Source organism: Laetiporus sulphureus, assembly GCF_001632365.1.
Source record: "Laetiporus sulphureus 93-53 unplaced genomic scaffold LAESUscaffold_1, whole genome shotgun sequence".
Classification (NCBI taxonomy): domain Eukaryota; kingdom Fungi; phylum Basidiomycota; class Agaricomycetes; order Polyporales; family Laetiporaceae; genus Laetiporus; species Laetiporus sulphureus.
This window is the reverse complement of record NW_024468510.1, coordinates 1,029,393-1,053,000: the sequence shown is the minus strand read 5'-3', so window position 1 is coordinate 1,053,000 and position 23,608 is coordinate 1,029,393. Positions and strand designations below refer to the sequence as shown.

At 49.2% G+C, this 23,608-nt stretch overlaps 3 protein-coding genes across 3 annotated transcripts; 1 reads left to right on the top strand and 2 right to left on the bottom strand.

Moving 5' to 3' along the window:
• Positions 1–3,477: 3,477 nt before the first annotated feature.
• Positions 3,478–3,918, bottom strand: LAESUDRAFT_753893 (uncharacterized protein; the record flags this gene model as incomplete). Its single annotated transcript, XM_040911815.1, has 3 exons — positions 3,478–3,519; positions 3,589–3,737; positions 3,795–3,918. The coding sequence occupies 3 exons, from the start codon at positions 3,916–3,918 to the stop codon at positions 3,478–3,480; spliced, it is 315 nt and encodes a 104-aa protein (XP_040770363.1).
• Positions 3,919–7,426: 3,508 nt separating this feature from the next.
• Positions 7,427–9,121, top strand: LAESUDRAFT_710009 (uncharacterized protein; the record flags this gene model as incomplete). The annotated part of the gene is made up of 5 exons (XM_040906739.1): positions 7,427–7,538; positions 7,626–7,699; positions 7,796–8,070; positions 8,116–8,293; positions 8,645–9,121. 5 exons carry the CDS (start codon positions 7,427–7,429, stop codon positions 9,119–9,121), a joined length of 1,116 nt encoding a protein of 371 aa, XP_040770362.1.
• A 6,730-nt stretch (positions 9,122–15,851) lies between these two features.
• LAESUDRAFT_753891 (uncharacterized protein) lies at positions 15,852–16,429 on the bottom strand (the record flags this gene model as incomplete). The annotated part of the gene is made up of 2 exons (XM_040911814.1): positions 15,852–16,199; positions 16,253–16,429. 2 exons carry the CDS (start codon positions 16,427–16,429, stop codon positions 15,852–15,854), a joined length of 525 nt encoding a protein of 174 aa, XP_040770361.1.
• Between the last annotated feature and the right edge of the window lie 7,179 nt (positions 16,430–23,608).

Genomic DNA, 23,608 nt, shown 5'->3' with positions numbered 1-23,608 from the left:
GAACAATAAGTGGGAAGATCGATGGTTGCCGCAGTAATGCGTGTGCACATCGTGCCTATCTTGGTTTCCCTTTTGTTCTCCAGTGTGAACATCGTACCTATCTAGGCTTCTGGCTAAACTAATAGGAAGTGGAAGGCCGATGCATAACAATAGTCCTTGTTCCCTTTGTTCCTAAATGGGTGCCTCTATTGTATCCTGGAATAGACAGGTCCGACCATATCATCCACGGGTCTGGACCATAACATGTGATGTGGACTATCACCTGATCTCTACACGTCGCGTCTGTGGCTGAGTGGCATGAGATATTGGTGAAGCACGTGATCTGTGGTGTGAGAAAAGTCATGTGCGGACTTTGTGGTGAAAGTCTGTGACAGCTTCAGTGCTTGTCTGAAATTATGCATGTTCAGTGGAACATAGAGTGCATCTCTTGCTGCTCAGAATGAATGCTCCGGCGCACTTTCTGTGACAGGCACAGGTGCACTAGGAGTGCCTTCATTAGTCTTTTCTGCCTCCGTTGAAGGTTTCTGTGGCTCGGGTGCCTTGTCTGATTGTGCTGCTTTCATTGCCATTCCTGCTGGTCACCTTGGTGGCATATGCACACCATTGAATACAGGCCTTGACCTTTTGAGGTTGTACAACTCGCACTCTAGTGCTTCGATTCTATCGTCCGCTCTAAGAGAAAATGAGCTAGCTTTGTCTGCTGAGACCTCGAATAGGTTTGCCACTGAGACTGATGCCATAACTGGTGCTTGGTTCCACCTGTGCCACTCATAGATTCGATTGCAGATAGTGATACCGGGGATATTGTGGGGGACAAAGGTTCCATTTGGTAGGATGACCTTCCCTGCTGCATTTCATATGCATTTACCACTTTTAATGTCTTCTTCGATGTGCTTGCAAGTTCCTATCATTCATCCCACTTCTCCGCAGTAGTGACAATATCTGCTCGCATTTCCGTTCACAGCTATTGGTGTTCCTACCACTGTAGCCTATGCGCTACCATTTGACTTGGCTATCCCTCCGGTTGCTGCAGCTGTGAGCATCTGTACAGACTTGACTAAGCTTTCTATCAGCAATGAGATGTCTTTGCTTTTGATGCCCATTGTTCCGGTAGCAGGAGTAGTTGACGCTGTCTTGACTGTTAACGGTCCTGCACTAGTTTCATGTAGAACGAAATTTGCTGCTTCATAAATGTCATTGACAGGGTATCGATCATCAGGATAATGATCGGGCTGCTTCAATTGTAGCCTCTGCGAGATCCTATTCCATAGTTCTGGCTGAAAACCTCGTATGAAGGCACGATTGTGTTCTGACTCGGAGATGCAGTTTTTGCTGATTAGGAACAATGTGATTGCTAGGAACTCTCAGTGACATTTCCCTAGCTCCATGATCATCTGAATTCCTAGGCAGGCCCACTCTCCTATTAAGAGGTCCATATCTCGGACTTCCCATTTCTGCTCTGTGTCCATGCCTGGGTATAGCTCCTGAATTGCTTGCTTCAAGTCTCAGTACATTTTCAAGGGATCGAGGTATTCTGGAAGTGATTCGACAAGATCGGTCACATCAATATTAAGGTACCACTTTACCCACAGCTTCTTGTCAGCCTCATTCATGATTTGACATTGATTGAAGAGTATTTTGAGGTCATCGAAGAACTGAAATAGCATTCTCGGCTGATCGGGATCAAATACTGGTGCTGATCGATCACCTCAGAATGGCATTTGGTTGGTTATTACAATGCCCATGATGGAGGTGGCTGTGTTAATAGATGGATATACAGAGGTCTGACCCTGGTCCTGGTCCCTAGCAGATTCTACTGCAAGCACGGCTTCTAGCTCATCTAGAAGTGTTTGGAGAGGAACTCCAGGTGTTGAAGATGTAGAGTGCTCTGAGAGCAGGTCAGTGATGAATGTGAGGATGGAGTAAGGGTGCTAAGGGGGAGGCACTAGGTGAGGTAGTAGAAGTGGTGATCATGATCAGGACACCAAAAGTTGTGTTTCATGTGACGGAGATGGATGGTAGTTAGCTAAATGACATCAGCCCTCTTCTGCTCACTCAAATTCTGATCTTTGGAACTCGTGTAATCGACTGAGCCACTGATTGAACAATGAAAAGACTTCTTCGTCCAATGAATCAGCTATGGTTGTGCGTCCACTTGGGTTTCAAGGGGATACTGAACTTCCTCTTCAGTTTCTGAGCATAGCGCAATCGACTCGACACAGTGAACTTTAAATCCTCCTCCACCCCTCACGGTGGGCTCCAGGAATGATATGCTGAACTGCTTCCTGGCTGCCAGCTACCTCCTATCCTGTAGAAGAAGGCAGATCAGAGCTGTCCATCTCCATTCACCTTGGCCACAGTTGCAGAAACTTCAGCTAATAACACTTGAGGGGTGGCTGCGAGTCATTTGGCATTGTGCTTGAAACTGAGCGGTGAGCGGTGATTCTGACTAGGGGAGTGTCCTCGACTCTAGATGAGTCGAGAAGAGGATGGGTTTATGTGGAATGGCTAGGAGGGCAGAGAGTGCCTCTACAGAACAGATGATCGAGGGTCGAGGATCAAGTGGTGACGTGGGTCTTCAGCTGACCAATCTTGTGGTGTGAGAACTATAGGCAGCTCTCCCCAGTGCTACGGTGTGAGGACTGTAGTCGGGCTTCCACTACAATCGTGCACTACAGTTCCGGCTTATTTGTTATTTTATTTTTGATTTTACTTATCTTACCTATTTGTTTCATTATTTATCTTCGGACTTATTTTGAGTAGTATAAAGGTCCCCTAGTTAGAAGTTTTCAGGGACTTCTTCCCTCCCCTCCATTGTGGTAGCTAGAGGCAAATTGATTGTCCCTCTCTGTGCACTGTGTGAGCATGATATCTACGCATTCCTGGCCAGGTTGAGTCTCTGTGAATAGGCCCCTCAGGATCGTCTCTGGAAGCCGTCTCAGGGCTTGTCTCGGAATGACTTCTCCACTTCTGCCTCACTTTCCGAAGCATTCTCTTTGCTTCCTGCAATACTTCTCTGCTCCCTGAAGGACCTCTTAGATTAGGCAACACATAGTAAGCCCCTCGGATGAACATGTCACACTTCGGCATCAGCCCCAGTGAAGATTACACATTTTGGAGCCCACTGCGAGGGGTTTCATCTCTGTTGCCCTGTCTTACTCCATCCATCCTTCGGGTCAACATCAAAATATATTCAAGTATGCTACAATAGGAGCTTGGGCTGAAATCTGATACAGATATGATAGCAAAAGTGTGGAGGCGCGCAATGAGCTGGGTCAAGTACAGAGTCAAAAATGCGTCGAGTTCGGGCTCAGCGGAGTTCACAATGAGTACATGCTCAGTGGAGCATGCGTCAAGAACAGGCTTAGTGGAGCCAACAATGGGTTCATGCTCAGCGGAGCATGCATCCAAAAATGCGTTGAGAATGGGCTCAGCGGAGCCCCCATTGTGAAACAGCTCAGCAAAGCCTTCAACGAGTTATGCACCGGGGTTGTGTTCAGCAGAGCACACATTGGGTTTCTGCTCAGCGGAGCATGCATCGAGAAATGCGTCAGGTTCTGCATCGAGAATGCACCCAGTGGAGCATACATTGTGAACCATCTCGGGACCAGGCTCAGCGGAGCCTGCACCAGGAACTATATCAGCTTTGCGCTCAGTGGAGTGTGCATCGAGGACTGCGATGGGTACTACCTTGGAATCAGGCTCAGCAGAGCCTGTCTTGGGAACTGCACTGGGGACTGTGTCCGGACAGACATCAATATTGGGCTCAGCGGGGCCTGTGTTGAGTTTTGTACCAGGATTGTGCTCAGCGGAGTGCGTGTCAGGGAACATGTCATCGAGTTTGGGCTCAGCAGAGCGTGTGTCAGGACAGGAGGCATCGGGGATGTGTACGAAGTGATTGGCAGCAGAGTGGCTCATGGTGCCTTTGGGAGAACAACACGAGGTGAAAGAAAAAAGGATATTCCAGGACGACGAGGTGGGGTGAGCAAGCAGTGGGGATGGACCAGAGATGCATCCCATTGGTGATGCTGAGAGTATGGCAGAAAGCACAGCGTCGAGGGTGCTACCTGATAGCATGGAGCGAGACAAGTTCTCCGAGGTGTACAATGTGCAAAGCCGAGCACAGATGGCCGGGGAGCAAGCGATAACAAATTGGCGAGGAGTGAGATGCATCATTACATGAGAGGCGAGACTGACACAGGATGCATCAAGGTGCATGACAGCAAGACCGATGCATTGCGCAGTGCTCAGGGAATCACGGACAATGATGCACCTGATGCCTGAGCAAGTAAAGCCATGGAGGACATACCTGGGATGGTCAAAAATGGGCGACCGCACCGTGACGATCTTCCTGCCCACTTGATGCCCCCAAAGACCTGACTTGACATCAGCACACAGCTGCATAAGCTCTGCAATAGCAGCTCACCGGGGTCTGGTTATGATCATTCACGTCATCTACAAATGCCTTATCCAAGCAGAACCTGGGCTGTGTGTTCTGGCAGTGACATTCTTGGACATTCCAGCACCCCCAAAGTCAGGAAGCAGGTGGAGAGCAATGGAGCTGGGCAGATAGATGATGAGGAGATGGACAGGTCAGGTTGTGTTGAGCCAACAGAGGAGGCAGGTGAGGAGAACATGATTAATGATCTTAGCGAAGAAAATGAGTGCGACTTACCAGGAACAAATTGTCAACATGCCTTGCTGTCCGGGCCTCAACCCTTCAAATGTGTTTCGATGACACCTGCAGCCATGCACGCTCCTGGGCGAACCTCCAATTCTGCTGCCATGAATGAGGTGAGAACGCTAGAAGAGACAAAGGCACGACTTACCAGTGATGGAGAGATTGTGGCTAGCACAATGGGTGGCAAACCTGTGTGAACGCTTAGTGAGTTCAACCCACAGGAGTGGCTTACCACGTATGACATGCATGCAGAGCCCGAAATGAGCGACAACAGCCATGAAGCAGGTGGCAATGTTCGAGGAGAGTGGGTGGACATGGTGGCGTGTTGGGCAGCATGTGAGGTCAGTGGTGTCGAGGCACGGATGGTGGTGATGGATGAAGGGAATGCAATCAGCGACTCTGGACACCAAGACGAGAACAACTCATTGCAGATAACCCATATACACCCATCATCTTCCCATGCGTGACCCTCCAGCTATGATCCAGTGATTTCTGCAGCTGCATGTGCTCCTATGCAGACCTCCAATACTGTTGCGAAGGGGAGTACCCTGTCTGGGACAATGCAAGGTGACCTGAGGCTGCAGTTTTTTGATGTCGAGTCAACAGAGTTCGGTACTGCGTACAGTGTGCGCGCGAAGTTTCAAGCGAGTGATGGTGTTCAGGAGACCACTGGTGACGTTTGAGGAAAACAGGCACATGGGGTGAGCAGTGTCGCAATGGCAGAGGAGGCAGGCGATGAGGAGAAAGCAATCAATGAGATTCAAGAACAAAATGGGCGTGGCTCACCATGAACGAATCATCAACACCCATCATCACCCAACGCGGGACCCTCCTATAGCAATCTAGCAACTCAGGTGGCTGAATGTACTCCCAAGTGACCCTCAAATCCTGCTGTGATGAATGAGATGGGAACGTGGGGTGAGGCAAGGGAGGTGCTTACCTGGCACTGGGACGTCATTGCTGGAACAATGACTGGTGATCCTGGGCGAACGTTTGGTGAGATAAATGTGAAAGAACTTCTTACCGTGCACAGCACGTGTGCAGAATTGAGTACGAGTGACAGTAACTGGAATGCTGCCATCCATGATCGAGGCATGCAGATTGACATCACAGTGAGCATTCGTGAGGTGGGCAGCATCAAGGTGTGATGGGTGACGAGCAAGGAGGAGGAGGCCAGCAGTGTGCATCGGACCATGCGCAGAGGTGAACGTGGAGTGATACGTGATATGGGACACCAAACAGTGGCAGCGCAGGCACATTGCACATGTACCAAGGTGGCAACCATAGCTAGATGCAATGAGCGTAGCATCAGTTCACATGGGCTGCATCAGGCACAGTGTTTCCTGGAAAACAAGATCGAGTGTGACTCACCGTGTATGACTCAATGACACCCTTTGCTTTCCCATGCGAAATTCTCCTGCTGCAATTCAGTGACTTGTGTGGGCAAGCGCGTCACTGAGAGGCTCTTGAATACTGCAGCCATGACTGAGACAAGAACATGGGCAGAGGTGGAGGAGTGACTTACCGAGCTGTCAAGGTGTAGTAGCTGGGATGGCAGTCTGTGATCCAGCACGAATACTTAATGAGAGCAACCTGGAGGAGCAACTTACCATGCACAGCATGTGCGCAGAGTTTGAAATGAGGAACAGTATCAGAGAGGTGGCCATCAATGTTCATGGAAGGCAAATGAACAACACAGCATGTGGAGAGGCGCACGAGGTGGGTAGCATCGTGCTGACAGAGGAGGCAGGCAAGGAAAGTGGGCGCGGCTCACAGCGAATGATTTGAGGACACCCCTCATCTCCCCATGCTAAATCATGCTGTTATGGTCTAGCGACATGTGTGGTGGCATGCACCCCTGAGGATTCTTGTAATACTGATGCCATGAATGAGACGGGAACATGGGAAGAGGCGAGGGCGTGACTAACCCGCAACTGAAGCATCGAGGCTATGACAATGACCAGCAACGTTCGAGGAGAGTGCGTACATGACACAACGAGTGAGGTGACTTGTGAGGCAGGTAGCATTGAGCCGGCAGAGAAGACGAGCAATCAGCATGATGCACTTGACAATCCTGGAGACAAGAACGGGTGTTACTTACTGCAAATGGCTCAAAAGGACCCTTCATCTTCCAACACACAGCCCTCATATAATGTTCCAACTGCATTTGCAGCTGCGCGCGCCCATGGATGACACCCTGATACTATAGTCAAGGAGAAGACATGACCACATGGAGAGAAACTATAGCTACTTACCTGTGAAAACATGTCAGCTGGGCTCCCAGCATGTGCACGCCATTCAAATGGATCTGAGGATGAATTAGCAGCACAGTCGGATGTTGAAGTATGCACAGGCATGTGCGAGACCGGTGATATCAATAAAATGGCCAACGCAGGGAGTGCAGATGCAGTGAGCAGTATGTGCAAAGTGGTACATGAAGGCGAATGATGATTGAGAGTGGGAGAGATCCCTTGAGTGCACACTGATGTGACAGAGGGTGACATGGGGAATGTGGTTTGCGAGGTCAAGTTTGAGGAAATGCTCACGGTGTACAGCATGTTTGCAGAACTCCAGACAATCAGTAGCAGCCATGAGGCAGCCAGCAATGTTTGAGGCAAGTGGATTGACAGCGCAATGTGTATAGAGGGGCTCAGGATTGGTAGCATGGAGGGATGAGTGAGAGCGAGCAAGAAGGACGATACAATCAGCGAATGTCAAGGCAGGAATGGACGTGGCTCACCGAGAATGATGCAAGCAGATCTCTGCTCACCCAACACACGTCCCTCCAGCCCTAGTCCAGCACTGTCTGCAGCTGCATGCACTCCCGACCGAACTGCCAATACTGTTACCGAGGAAAGTGAGTAACAAGATGAAGAAGAATTCGCACAACTTACCTTCAATGAGGCATGAAGAGCCAAGGAAAGCAGTGCTGCCCAGCTTCCAGCATGCAGCTGCTGTCAAAGCCAGGACCGTTTGGTGATGCAGATGGGTGACAAGAAAATGAGAAGGGATGAGACAGTGCGGGGTATGGGCGGCACATTACGCAAAGCTTAACATGGAGGAAGGGCAGAGAACGTTGCTCGAGCACACGCTGACACGTCAGATGTTCTTCAGGTGTGGGCTGACATGGGGAATGCTCAGTGGGCATCTTGCGATGCATTGGATGAGAGGTGTGCACTAGTGACTGATTCTTGGGATGATGTGGCTCTCCCTTTCTCGGAGCAGTCTCCAGTCTTGGAGAATGAGCTCATTGCTGATCATGCAAAGTCTGGCTCGTCATCGGCTGCATCTGAAGGCTACGACTCTGCCGGTACCACATCTCAGGCCTTCCTGCCGACTGGTCTTTGTGACGGGTCACTAAGTGTTTCTTTTGTTCTGAGGACTCCGGGGTGCGATTCTGACACCCACATCTTGACTTCGAGATTACTGTGCAGTGATGGCATGGAAGTGGAAGGTGACCATGGGCAGCGGCTTTGTGGGATCGAGCCTGGGGAGGTCTTTTCTATAAACAGCATAAGTGTAGAGTTTCTGTCAGGTGAGGGTAAGTGGGGCATGGCTGGTGACATTCAAGGAGAGCAGATGAATGCGATGATGTGTTGGGCAGCAAAAGAGGTCAGTGATATCGAGGTGCAAGCAGCGGCGAGTAATGAAAAGGACATGATCAGTAAACTCAGATGCAAACACAGGATCAGCTCACCTCAAATGTCTTGAAGCGAACCCTCAGCTCTCAATCCAGTGATGCATGTGGCCGCGGACACTCCCGAGTGATGCACCAGTATTCTAGACAAGGAAAATCAGCAATCAGAGGGAGAAGAACAGGCCCGGCTTACCTGCAGCACGGACCGAGATGTGACACGAGTGCAGGCTGAAGGTGACATTGTCGAGGGTCCAGCATGCAGCCATGGTCAAGAATGATCCAAGGACAATTCGCCAGGGCAGACAGATGATGAGGGGTGCAAATAGATGCATGAGATTGGTGCCATCGAGGCGCAGATGAAGTTGACAAGAGAAGAGGTGGTGAGCAGTGGGTGTGGCACGGTACACAAAGATGGACATGAGGCAAGTGCAGAGGACGTTGCTGAAGCATGCGCTGACACAGCGAATGCTCCTCAGGTGTGCGCTGATATGGTGAATGTGCATTGGGTGCCTTGCGATGCACTGGAAGAGGCGGACGCGGCACAAACCCTTCTGTTGACTGATTCTTGGGACGACTCGGCTCTCCCTTACTCGGAGTGTTCTCTGGTCTCACAAGGTGATCCTGCTGCTCATGTCATAATGTCTGGTGCACCATCAACTATCTCTGGAGGCTGTAACTCTGACAGTATCGAACCTCGGACTCAGGACACCTCACGGGCACATGGTGTTTTTCTGCATCGCACGGCTAAGGACAGTGATTTGCAAGACTTAGCAGGCTTGAACAGTGTGAAATTGGATGCATGAGGAGAGAGTATGGTGCTACCCATCAAGCTGGTGACACTGGGCCTGAAGCTAGGAGCTTGCAAGACCATGCATGAGGACTGCAGACTGGCTGAGCTGATGGCAGTCCGAGGAGCCTGCGACAATGAAGGGAACTTCTCAGGTAGTATACGGAATGAGCTCGGTGTGATGAAGAATGAGTTCGAAGGGCTTATCTCATGCATAGGTGACCTCGAGGAGTCACTCCATGGGTGCATGGTGGTGCAAAAGGTGCACAATATTCAGGTGGCAAAAACACCTGTCCATGACAGAAAGCTATGGCGTATGGTGGAGGTCCTCGAGGTCCAGGCTTAGCGATTTGGGCAGCATCTCGAGGTGGCTATGTGCGCACTCTCAGATCATGTCTTCACAATGGAGGAGTTCTATAAGAGGCTCAGGGAGCATATAGACTGTCTCGAGCATGCAGCTGCTAAGGCTAGCCAAGCGGTGGAGTCACGATATATCGCATTTGGTCAGGCAGTGGACTCATAGCTGGTGCAATCCATGGGCAGACTTACCATTCAATGGGATACTGTCGACGGTGCAAAGCAGCAGCTTGGGGTCCTCGGGCATCACCTCCTGGTGGTGCGTGGTGCGAATCTGGATGAGTTCAAACAGGGATGCCATCATCAGATGACAGGTCGACGCGGAGTGGCTCGCCATTAAGTATGCCCTCAACTGGGAGCTGGAATGGGCGGTGTTCGCGGTGAGGGGGACAGAACTGGGGCTCACACAGAAGGAGATTGTCAAAGCGAGAACCTGAATCAGCGATGATTATGCCTACCTTTCAAGCACAGAAGCATCTCAGGTCGAGCGTATCCTCTCAGGATGACATCTTGGCATTGGTGAATCAGGATGGGAGTCGGCCAGCATCGCCAGGTGGAGCACGATGCATGGGTCCAGGGGACATTTGTGGGCATGATGAACCTTCTGTAGGATCCCCTTCTGACTTGGAGATGCAGGAGCATTAGGAGGTGCTCATTTTTGCAGCGGAGAAAGATGTTCCGACATGGGAGGCAATGCTTGCCTACACTGGCCATGCTGAATGTGTGCACCTGGGTCGCAGCTGTGATGATGACACTTGTGCACGACTCAAGGCAGAGACGCAACAGGCCTTATCTCATTGGCTATTACAGCAGACCTCCTGGCTCCCTCAAACCCTTCAGGACCTCCGAAATGAGTTGCTCTGCAGTGGACGTCTTCGAGACGTTCTGTAAGCTTCTTTATAAATACTCTGGTTGTGTTGTGGATGTGGGGCGTTGACCAGGAATGGTCAACATCTTGTGTTGTGGGGAGATGTGAGGACTGTAGTCGGGCTGCCACTACAATCCTGCACTACAGTTCCAACTTATTTGTTATTTTATTTTCGATTTTACTTATCTTGCCTATTTGTTTTCTTATTTATCTTCGGACTTATTCGGGTAGTATAAAGGTCCCCTAGTTAGAAGTTTTCAGGGACTTCTTCCCTCCCCTCCATTGTGGTAGCTAGAGGCAAATTGATTGTCCCTCTCTGTGCACTGTGTGAGCATGATATCTATGCATTCCTGGCCAGGTTGAGTCTCTGTGAATAGGCCCCTCAGGATTATCTCCAGAAGCCATCTCGGGGCTTGTCTCGGAACGACTTCTCCACTTCTGCCTCGCTTTCTGAAGCATTCCCTTTGCTTCCTGCCATACTTCTCTGCTCCCTGAAGGACCTCTTAGATTAGGCAACACATTGTAAACCCCTAGGATGAACATATCGCACTTCGGCACCAGCCCTGGTGAAGATCACACAACGGAGGGGGGTTGGGTGCTCCCTAGGTCTCTGGGCATCTATACAGAGCTCTCTAGTGCTACGGAGGGGGGTTGGGCCTCCCTGAGGCTACAGACTCCGATGGGGATGGAGATCTGAGTTGCTAGGGCTCATGACAGATGGTGTGAGAAAGAAAATGAGGTGGCGTGAGAGGAAAATGTGATAATGTGACTTTACTGAGTGCTTCTCGAGTTGAGCTATGGGCCACTATGAGGAGTGCTACCCCACGCAGTGTCGAGAGCTAACCAGACATGGTATCGAGATGTAGACGAGTGATACTAGATAGGACGTGCTGCCCTATTGAGACGATGTGCATAGAACTGGATTCTGAAGGGTGAACTCTCTTGTTGTTTAGTGGTAGGTACATTGGTCATTATATAGGCGTAGAATAGTGCCTTCTAATGTAGTGAAGACATTTCCGATCCTTGCTCGCATTTCTGATCCTCTGAAACAGTCTCAAAACATTCTCCACCTCTTCCCTATCATCACTCGCAGTCAGAAAACTGGAAGGTAGGGGCCCTCCAGGGTCTGGTGGTCTGCTACCCTGTACTTCTCTTGCTTAGAATGAATCTTTGTGCCAATTTGGCCCAATTCATCCTGCTCCATCTCTTCTTTTTGTCCTCATAATTGGTGATGCTAATATGCAGGTCCTAGCTCAATTCAGAGCCTCATGTATGACCCTTTTACAATATGAGGTTGCTGCCTTGAGTTCTTCTGAGTCAGGGGCCCTCGTGGTGGTCCATCCGGACTGTTCCGCTTGACAGATATGCATTATCGAGTCATGCAGCCCTCGGCTGCTCTTCCAGAAGGGTTTGTGAGTGCAGAACATTTCGGTGCGTATCAGTGCGACTGACAGATCAAAAAAATGGTTTTTCAATCGATTCAGGTCTATCATGCTAAACGATCATGAGAACAGGTTTTTGCAACCAAAGCTCGAGCTCTATGGTCTATACCGTGCTTTGCGAGCACTAAAGGTCTATCTGATTGGTGTTCACAACCTAATCATCGAAGTCGATGCCAAGTATATCAAAGGCATGTTGCAGAACTCAGACATCGTGCCAAGTGCAAGCATCAACCATTGGGTCATCGCAATCCTCATGTACCATTTCTGACTAGTCCACATAACAGGAGTCATGCAGGACCCAGACAGATTATCACGCTGACCGAGACAGCCAGGTGATTCACCACCAGAGCTGGTCGAGGACACAAACTTCGATGACTGGGTGAATCGCATGAACAGATTTATGCACCAGGTACTTCCCTGAGTGCAGATCTCAAGTAACCTGCCATCGACCGAGAACGATCAATTTTTCAGAACGGAGGAGGAGCTAGCCATGCAATCAGTTTTTGTGCTTCTGACTCAAAGTAATGACAAATTGGAAACCATGTGAGATATTCAGGACCCAAAGGCAGTCAGCTACAAGGATGTTCCATGATCTGCACGAGCCAGATGGAATGACCATCTCATCGCTCTAATCACCAACTGGCTAGAAATGTTGCAGCGATCAGAAGATTACTCGGACAAAGAATATGATCGAATGCTCAAGTATGTGGTCCACTTCTTCAAGCGAGATGGACGTCTCTGGAGGAAGGATGGACAGGGATCACATAAGCTAGTCATTGTATCAGAAAACTGACTACGAGTTCTCGCTGGAGCACATGATGAGCTAGGACACCGAGGCATCTTTTCGACTCGGTCATTGATTCATGAATGCTTTTGGTGGCCTGACATCATGGCTGACATCGCTTGGTTCATAAAGACTTGCATTATATGTCAGAAGTGACAGATCTGCCAGATTCTCATACCGCTGACTGTTGCGATTCCAGCACCAATATTTGCGAAGATATACATCGACACAATGCATATGCCACCCTCAAATGGATTTAAGTACATCGTGCAGGATCAATGTTCACTGAGCCACTACCCTGAGTTCTGCATGCTTTGAGCTGAAACTGCAAAGATCCTCGGCGATTGGATTTTCGAAGATATACTCTGTCACTGGGGGGCCCTATCAGAATCATTACCGACAACGGCACACCATTCATAAAAGCAACAGCCTATCTGGAGAAGAAATATCATGTCAAGCACATCTGGATAAGCGGCTACAACTTCCATGCAAATGGAATAGTTGAGCGACCACATTTCGATGTTCGGCAAGGTCTATTCAAGGCTGCCGATGAGGAGGAGCGCAAGTGGAGTCAAGTCGCACATTCAGTTTTCTGGTCGGAAAGAGTCACAGTTAGAAGACACATCGGTTGTTCACCCTATTTCACCATCATGGGCACTCATCCGATCTTGCCGCTGAACATAGTTGAGGCAACATATTTGATTCTAGCACCAGTCAGGATGGTGACAACGACTGACCTGATCACAAGTCAAGCAGAAGCACTACAAAAGTGCCGAGAACAAGTCGCAAGGATCCACAACGCAGTCTACAAGGCCAGGAGAGAAGCAGTGAGGCGATTTGAGTGAGTCCACAAGAATGCGATCAAGGATTTTGATTTCAAGCGTGGAGACCTAGTCTTGGTTCGGCATATGCAGATCGAGAAAGCACTCAATCAGAAAATGAGACCACACTATATTAGACCATATATTGTGCTGTTCTGCAATCAGGGAGGAGTGTATATGCTCTGTGAGTTGGATGGAGCAGTATTGGACCAACCAATCACAGCATTCAGGGTGATACCATTTGCTGCAAGGAAGAAGATTGCAATCGCGGAAGAAATGTTGGACGCATTGGAAAACAGGTTGAAAGAAATGCATCAGTCAGATGATCAGGAGGAAGAGCAAGGAGGTGAGGAGGGAGAAGGAGAAGCCGAAGGACAACAGGATATGGAAGATGAAGATGAGTCAGAATAAACAAGTACAGGCATTCAAACTAATCATTTGATCATGTATAAGTGAAGAACCAGTCAAGGACTCGAACAAGACAACACTATTCTGTGACACCTCTCATAATATTTCATTCAGGATAGCTTGCGCAAGGTTTTCAGCACACAGTTTATTTAAGACATCTAACTAATACATTTGTCCCACGCGTGCAGCAGGAGAAAGCATGCTAGATATGCAATGAGAAAACATACGTGGACAGCCTGCTTTGCACCAATCCAGACTCATCGCACATCCACCATCCTCATGGCTTAGCAGCCCTCAAGGCTTGATTCTCCTTGAGAAGCTGCTGTGACAGTACAATCATTCGCTCCAGTTGCATACTGGTCACAGAAGGCTCAAGGGCAGCTGGCAGAGCAATAGCCAGCTCAGGCTTCACGGGCGCTGCAGGGGAGGAGCCTTTGACATGAGCCTTGCCCTTCGACGAGTGTGGCTTGAGCATCTTGGTCGAAGGAAAAATGATGGTGCTGGTGTGAAAATGCTGCATCATAACATTGGCCGAGTCACCCATAGTCAAGCTGAGAGAGCCAGGTAGAGGGAGAGGCAAGTTACATGCCATCATAGAAAAATTTGAACTGGTCAGGCTCGGGCATGCAAACGCGTGGTTAAAACCTCGCAGTATCATCCTCTACCATGTTGCAGAGCCTGTCGGCTTTCTCAAGATGCCAGTTCAAGTGACTCGAACAGAACTTCTTATGCGGGACTGAAACGAGCCAACTTCGATTGAGGCTACCGAGACAATGGATTTACAGCACGAAGGCAGAGACGAACACAGTCGGACTATGGTACATGAGAAGGCAAATACACAAGGGACAAGGCAAGATGGTTCTAGACTACGTGGCATTCCCCTCCAGCCAATGAAGGCCTGAATGAAGTTAAGGCGCTCACTAATGCAGACCACCTCAACCACCAGTCACGCATGCTTCTGCATATAGATTTGCACCAATAGAGCATTGGGCACAGTCAAGCCATGAACCTTGCTAAGGAGCTGCTTGATCTCTTCGAGCAATTTGATAGCTGTGATTGAAAATTGTGAGGAGTCAGTCGGCAAGGGCTTCCGGCTAAGCAACAAGAAGCTTACTCGTGGGAGCTTGAACCAAGGAACACTTGAAGTGTGACATGCAGCAGTGAATGCAGGACTGTCCACCACAATCAGAAGGCATAATCATGCAGTCTTCATCAACCAAGCACTTTGAGCACTGCAGATCAAGGAGTAAGCGACAAGTCGCATAAGAAAGAGATCGCGTGCACCTTGGTATATGGCCATGGCTTGCCAAAGCTCAAGAACACAACCTGCATGTGCTTCAGAAGAGCCTGGAGAATGATGTAATAATTGCACAGCATTTCCGACTCAGGACTCTTGGTGGCAATCACAGATGATGCCATGCTAATAACGGACGTGGACTGCAACAGCACCCTCGGAGTCATCACAACAATTCATGTTCATGTTTGACAGAGTCTCGCAGAATCTCTGCCATGATGAGGGAAGCAGCAGAAGGAGGAGAAACACATTGCTTATTATAGTCTGTCCATCAGCAGTGAATCGGAAGGGTCTGCCCAAGAAGTGTACAGTCACACCGATCAACAAAGACGTCATTTGTGATGTACACCATTAGGAAGTGATCACAAACACGGGGGCGACCTTCAGGAAGCTTGGCAAAATTGCCACGATCTGCAGCCTCAATAAGCTCTTGCATGATCTCCACCATCGCGTCAAAGAGCGAATTGGATTGGCGGTCATGTAAGCAGCTGAATAACTGATCAGGGAAGAACAAACGACTGCTGGCATCCAGTCGAAGTCCAGGCTCGCGCTCAGCACAAGCCAGTCATAAACTGAATTGACCTCATGACACAGACATGCTGTGAGATGGCCAGCACAGCTGCCCTCACTATAAATAAAAGTCCCAAATGTATGGCAGCAAGGTCAGAACAGGACAATCACATTCAATCGAGTCTGGGGCAGAACAGGTACATCGGAACAGGAGTACAGATGGTCTACATGAACGATGTACTACGAGCCTCAGCATGTGATCTTAAAACTGACCGTCATCTCCAGCAAAGTCCTCTGAGTGCAGCATGTGGTCTGGATCGTTGTCCTGCAACTCGAGAGCAGGAGCATGGATGGCAAGCGAAGGTTGCCCAGTACAGGACGAAGTGGGTATTACTGCTCCGGACGGGGGGACGTTGGGATGAAACACGTCATTTAGCGACTGAGGAGGCAATGACAGGAGCTGATCCAAGAGGGCTGATACTGACTGGTGGTCATGCGACAAGGGCGAAGTGATAAGGGCACGGAGCTCACTGACCCACCCAAAGGTACCAGTCGGAGGCACTTGCATTCTGGACCATGCCAACTCCAAGTGGGCAGTGTCAGCAAGTTTCTGCACAGAGAAGTTAACATGAGTACTCGAGAAGGAAGGAGTGGAATACTTACTAGGAGGGATAGGACTCTGCGGCGCCACTCATTCCACTCAACCACAGCAGGACACGATCTGGTCAGGACATGTACATGCTCAACGGACGGGGCTTCGAGGAAAAGAAGGAACTGATGGATCTGCAAGGTATAGGCTGATCCAGGTTCATCAGGAGTGGTGTTCAATGTGCATGACATGGTGGATGGGGAGAGGGGTGAGAGGATGCAAGTACTGAGAAAATGGGAAGACAGGTGGTGGGGCTGGTGGACATGTTCAAGGACCGTGATTGTGGACTGAACAAGGAATCGATGGGAGACTGTGTCTGAGGCAAAGCAGGGGGAACCCGGCATGTGGGCATGGGCCAAGAACAAGCTATCAACCATTGGGGCAGCGTGGATGGGGTGTCCGAAGAGCAGACAGGGTATCTTCAGAACAGAAACAGGGGAATTTCTGCGATATGGAACGAGACACGATGGGGTGGTCCACAGTGGCAGGCCCTTGAAGGAATTTGAAATGAGACAAGAGAGATGAGGGAATGAGTTACAGGACCAAGTGTGGTCCGATGTGCGATCGAGTTTCAGGCGAACGCACCCCGAGGGCATAGTATAAAAAGGTAGTGTAGTTAGGTAGCTGGGAGAAAGAACCTCGGATGGCATATCTATGAGCTAGAGTATGTGAAGAGGCTTGCACAGTGGTGCACAGAGACAGTGGTCTCCCTCTCCTCCACAACCTACTGCTTCTACTTCACGATCTAATCAGAATCTTTGCTCTCACTGTCGAACGCGCTTGACCGACCACCAGGACATTGCCACTGAGACGGTATGCCTGCCTCCTGAGACTCCTGTACTCCATCTGGAAGTCATTAGACTCACCTCGGAACTGTTCTATCATGCGTATCTCGCATATATCACCCTGGCCCATACACTTTACATGGCTGCTGGTCTATTGGCTGCATTGTTGATTCACTTCTTCACCATATTTTACATTTGGCTCTTGCATCGCCTTTAGATGCAGACCTTCCCCGCACTGTTCCCCCTTTACCCCACTCAGTTATTTGCTGTCCTTTCACAGCTAGCCAAGTACTCGCAATCACAATGCAGCACAGTCCTGATAGTCGAGAGTCAAGCAGAACTGAACGTCGCAACATCAACTGCTATAAGGAAGAGCGTGACGTGGAGTACTCACCTCATAAGCGGAAAATGATGTGGCCCAGCTCTGCCAGGCCCACTCAGGAGCATCAGAAGTGGGTGACATGAGCACCAGGTTATTCAGTCACTGAAGCAGTAGAATGCACAGACTGTCATCAGGGTAAACATCACGAGCGCAAGCGGCAAGACTGAAGATACTGTTGATGTGGAACATAGTGGCGAGGGACTAAAGAGCATGAAGATGGGTCACCCTATGTAAATACATGTGCACGATGGACCAGGAACAGTCCAGATTCCAGAGTGGGGGAGGTGATAAGCACCGAGATATTCTGCGATCAGAAAATGCCAGCGAAAGCATCTGCCTATCACACTATCAGATAGTGAGTTGCCACAATTCGGGAGCCTCCACCTTAGAGCCGGAACAGTCCAGAGTGGGCAAAGGAAGGCTTTGACAACTGCCTGGGAATGAGAACTGAGTGAAGAGGTCAGAAGGTGAACATGAGGTGCAAAAATGATGAGCAGGCCACTGAGAAGCCTAGCCTATTATGAGATGCAGCACGAGAGCAGAATGTGACCAGTTAGGCAACTCGGAAATGAGCCAGTATGCTAACTGAATAGAAGACAGGGTAGCAGACTGAGGGACCCTGGCAGGGCCGGACTTCCCCTTCCCTGACTGCAAAGTACGGAGAGGGAGCAGGAGTGAATGATGCAACATGTTTCACTAGATCGGAAACACCTTCTACAATCGGAAATGTGTTTCAGCAACCTAGATGGCTCATTTCTGACTTACTATATAATTTACAATGTACCTACAACCTATAACAGAGTTTTCCTCACCCAGTAGCACTCAGTTCTCGTTTCATCTATGCTAGGGCATCGTGCTCGACCATGTCTACATCAATTGTGACTACATTCTACATCTCTGAGATTCTCGACACTGAGAGAGGCAGCACTCTCAGCAGTGACCTCTAGCTCGACTCGGGTTTCAGCCAGCTAAGTCATGTTATCGCATTCTCATATCTCACATCATCACATTTCACTCGCACGTCACCAGTCACAAGTCTCAAACCAGGATTCTGTCCCCATCAGACCCTGTAGCCGTGCTAGTGCCCAGGAGTTCATTGTCAGCACTCATTCCAACCAGAAGCACCCAGGGCTTCATTGTTGGTGCTTATCCCAGTTTGGAGGCTATTAGGGCCTCATCGTCGGTGCTTATCCCAGTTTGGAGGCTGTTAGAGCCTCGTCGTCGGTGCTTGACCCAGTTTTTGAGATGTCCAGGGCTTCGTCGTCGGCGCTTGATCTAGTTCAGAGGCTATTAGGGTTTCATTGTCGGCACTTGACCAGCACTTTCCAGATATAGCAAGTTCTCATATCTCAGCCCAGGCCTTCAGCCACCACAGTTCACGAGCACAGGAGTCGCCGATTGCATACCACACACACACGTCACCACACTCCAGCTTTTGACTGTTTCTCAGTCGATGGTGTCCCCATAGTTGAATCTGACACTCACTGATCACGAGTTTGCAAATCGACCCGTTTCAAGCACATACAGCTGAACGACTCACGGCCGCCCATCACTGCATTATCATCTGAAGTTTCCTGTGACCGTAGCTCAAAGGGACCGTGGACAGACAAGCCCTAGTTCACCTTCCACCAGTAGGGGTTGGTTAGGAGTGCTGCTCATGGCCAGGACACAGTTGAGCATATCAGCACTCCTCTCACTCCTTCATGAACAAGGAACAGGAATGGCAAGCATACGTTAGTTGCATGAGATCAGTCATCAACTCCAATGTGTCCAGGCCCTGATTCCAGAAGCCTCTCACTTCATGTTAAGAAACATCACGCACACAGCATGAACGTCTTGTATAGCATGAAAGATCGTGGTGATAATGCCTCCCAGGTGCGAGTGGGGAAACGTTGTGAGTGAGCGATTGAAGCATTGAAGGAGTGGCACCTCAGAACTGCAAGGACAACTTATGCGCAGATGCCGATTAGTGATGATGGCTTGCTCACTGATGATATGGTCAGCATTCTCACCTACGATGCACGTCTGAAGACAGTAGAGGATATCCAGGGTCATTTGATTGAGCCTCCTTGGATTTTCATTCAGCATCATGGGGAAGAGGTTCTTGCTCTTCTGCGAAGGATCGATGAGAACATGGATCATTGCAAAACAACTGCAAATTGCCATCTTCATGATGAGAATCGCCCCCCCCTCTCCTGCTCATTCCAGGCAGCATGTGATGCTGTCACAGATTTTCAACACAAAGTTCGCACGCGACTTTTCTCATGCCACAGATCACGTGCTTCACCAATATCTCACACCACTCAGCCACAGACGTAACACGTAGAGATCAGGTGATAGTTCACATCACATGTTATGGTTCAGACCCATGGATGATACGGTCAGACCTGTCTATTCCAGGATACAATAGAGGCACCCATTTGAGAACAAAGGGAACAAGGACTATTGTTCGGGATCATCTAGGCAATCAGCTCAAGGTATAGCCATTACCACAATAGGATGGATCATCTCACCGTTGCCACGGAAGAACATCGATCTTCTCACCTATTGTTCTACTTACAGATAGATCTTCCCACTTATTGTTCCATGTATAGTTTAGTTGCCTAGATATGTAGATAGCCAATCATCTATTTTGTAGTAGTGGTACGATGAAGGTTATATAATCAGGCTCCTGTACACGTATATAAAGACAGCATATAGAGGATGAAACTTCAGATTGTTTCTCCTCGTCTACCACTGTAGCACCTTACTGAGCCTACCAGCTCCTTCATATATCTCTCACCCTTCCCACCGGTTGCATCACCAACAAGTAAGTCTTGGGCTCTTGTGCCACATAAGGGTTCAGGGGGATCACAGGGATCAGGGGGATCGGGACAGCACATTCCACATGACCGTTCCTTTTTTAGTCTCTTTGCTCTCTTGTCCAGCAGTGCTGCGACATTAGAAACAATCTGACAATTTTCTGCACTCCTGCTTAGTGTCTAACACAAGTGGCTGCATATTTTCAGCACAAGCAGTCTCAGCCGTAGCACGTGGCTTTTTTGACACCATTCCAATCCAATCTCTACCCGGCGTGAGCCTCAGCAAGACTCTGAGCTGCCCAAAGCTTTGAAGTGCAAGGCCACACCCAGGATTGACCTCGACACCCACTACAAGCATCAAGAAATCAACAAGGAGCACAGAAGGCTCCTCACCCTTGCATCACTAGGTGCCTCATCCACAGACAGACAGCGCATAGCAGCTCGGGTCATCGATACTACGCACATCATAAAGCGCAGAATCATCCACAAACCTCGTGATCACACCCCACTGCTCGAATGCTACAAGCCTAGATGAGGATGCCTCACCACTGGTAGTCACAAGCTGGCACAATCTGCAGAGCTCATTACATCCAACGCAGTTCCCCCCCCCCCAATCATTGCTCCTATCCCAGTTCGGCCGCTACTGAACTTCATTAAGACCAACATCGTTGCCCGTCCCATTCACCTGCTCTCATCCAGAGTCAGGCCCACGATACACATCGAGATGCTCACCAAGCAGGTAGATGCTACCCGCTTTAGGCTCCAGCTCATATTAGGAGCATTCTCGTATCATCTTAAGGATGAGCATCAGGGACCTATTTACAGCCTCGCCACAGAACTTGACAAGGTCTGCGTCAACCTACACACAGGAATGTGCACCTACACATTCATTAAGAAACAGGTCATCAACACAGTCTGCCTAGAAATAGGAGGGATTAGTTTCAAGCAGATAGGGAAGAAGGAAAGGCTGCAGGAGATCGCCAAGGCTCTGGTTTTCATCGCAAAGAAGCGATATTTGAACTTTTTGTACTAGTCTATGTACATACCTTACAATGGAGGGAGCCGATCATGCATACGCATCCACATTCAGACAAAGAATGGAGGACATACTCCACCCCAACATTGAAGTGGCACATGATGGAAGTACCCCACGTGCCTCACAATGCAATTCACCTGAGCCTGGGCTAGGACCCCAGGACTCTGCATCCCAAGTCAGAGGACCCGCATCCCCGACACCATCACTCTTACCCACCTATGTCTCTCCCACCTGGGAGTTTGATGGACAACAATTCCAGCATCTAGAAGATGCACTTAGGCAATCTGCTCCCGGAGAAGTCCCGGATCACATCCGTGAATGGGTCATCATTGCCATGAAGCTTACAGTCCACACAGAAGTCACAAAGGTTTACAACGTGCTCAGAAACAAACTGTACGAGCACAAGAGAGCCTTCGATGTGGTCATCCAGTCGAACTGAAGCAAGCACCGACTAAAGGAGGCAGTCCTCCAAACATAAATCGGAAAGCTCAACAACAAGATCCAAGTGCAAGACACACACATGACAGTCCTCAATGATGAGATCACAGGGACACAAGGAGCCATGCTAGACATGGGCAAAAAGATGATGGAACTCGGTGCTAAAAACACCAAGTTACGCCATGAGTTAGCTTCGCTAAAAGCAAGCAGCGTCTCAACGACACAAGGTCAAACATTCGCTCAAGGTTACAAACCCCACATCAAAATTGCCGAGCCTTCACACTACTCAGGCAAAGGAAGTCTGGAGAACTGGCTCTGACAACTCAGCATATGGATGTATTGGAACGAGATCAACGATGATGAGCACAAAATTACCACGGCACTGCTGCACTTAGAAGATGGCACATTCACCTACATGTCCGAGTACATGACAAAGGCAGTGACACAGCAATCCCTTGGCATGTGGGAAGACTTCATCAATGTTCTCAAGGTTGACTACAGGACCCTCGACCCAGACAAGGATGCGCAACAACACTTAAAGGAGATCTGCACAAAGACCTACCCAACTATGATCTCCTTCACAGGAAAGTTCCACCAATGGGCCACCAAGACCAACTTGAGGCACACCACACTCATCGGATACATTGCTAAACACCATGACAAGGACGTGCACCAAGCAATGGTGACATGAGACAGCTTAGGTATCACCGACCCAACCACATGGCCAGAATATCTCGACCTCTGTGTGCAACTTGAGTCGAAGTTCAGAGCCGATAAGGCAGGACAGCGCGAAATGACACTGGCATCATCACAGGCATCATGGGCTCTGAAAGACCCTAACGTGATGATTGTGGATTGAGTATCCACACTTACCAAGGAGCAAGAAGGATGGCTGGAAAAGAAGCTGTGCATACGATGCGGGAAACACCCCTTCGTATTTAAACAGCACTGCCCAGACCCCAAGTACAAAGGCAAATTCGAAATGCCAAGACGGGGAACAAGCAACAAGGGCAATATCTGCAATGGCGACATCAAGCAGCTCCAACGACAGCAAGGCAAGAGAGGAAACAGTCTGCACTTTCATCGCCAGCTATGACATGACGGGAAAGGAAAAGGAGGCAGAACCGGAACCAGCTGTCAAAGCAGCTAGGATCACCGAGGTGGAAGATGATGAGGATTTTCTTTAGCGGGTTCTCTGAGGTCTGGCCAGAGTTCCCATAGACATTGTAACAGTACCTACTTGATCTCGCATGTACCAGTATCAGATTTTTTATACATTGCATCAACTGGTTCATCAAAACATGTGATCGATTCACCTGTTCACCTTAAACAGGGAGTAAGGGAAGTCCAGACTGAGGCACTCCTCGATTCAGGAGCATATTCTTGTTATGTCAACCCACGGCTGGTTGATCAGTTAAATCTTGCTACGATCTCACTTGAGAAGGAGATCAGATTTATAATGCAGACGCATCTCACAACAAGGGTGGAACCATCAAGAAAAGGATTCTTCTCAGTATAACTATCGGAAACCACACAAGCAGACAAAGTCTTCTGGTTACTGATATAGGCCACAAAGATGTTATACTAGGCATGAGTTTCCTCAAGGAGCACAACCCCAAAGTGGATTGGGGAAAGCTCAAGGTCAATTTCACCCAATTCTCAGATAGATGTGCACCCTCACAGGTAGCAGTCCAGGAGAAGGACCTGGAAGACACAAACATCCCCCACATCAAAGACTTAATGGAGTTCGTCAGTTCTCAGAAGTTAGGTGACAACTGGAATGACATGAACAGCTTCATTATGGGTGTCATTATCAGAAGACCCTGATGCACAAGCTGTAGCATCACTTATTATGGGCCTTGACACCAAGAGGAATCAGGATAGAGCACCGCAAAATGGAGAACAGGACAAAGACTACTGGTTTTTTT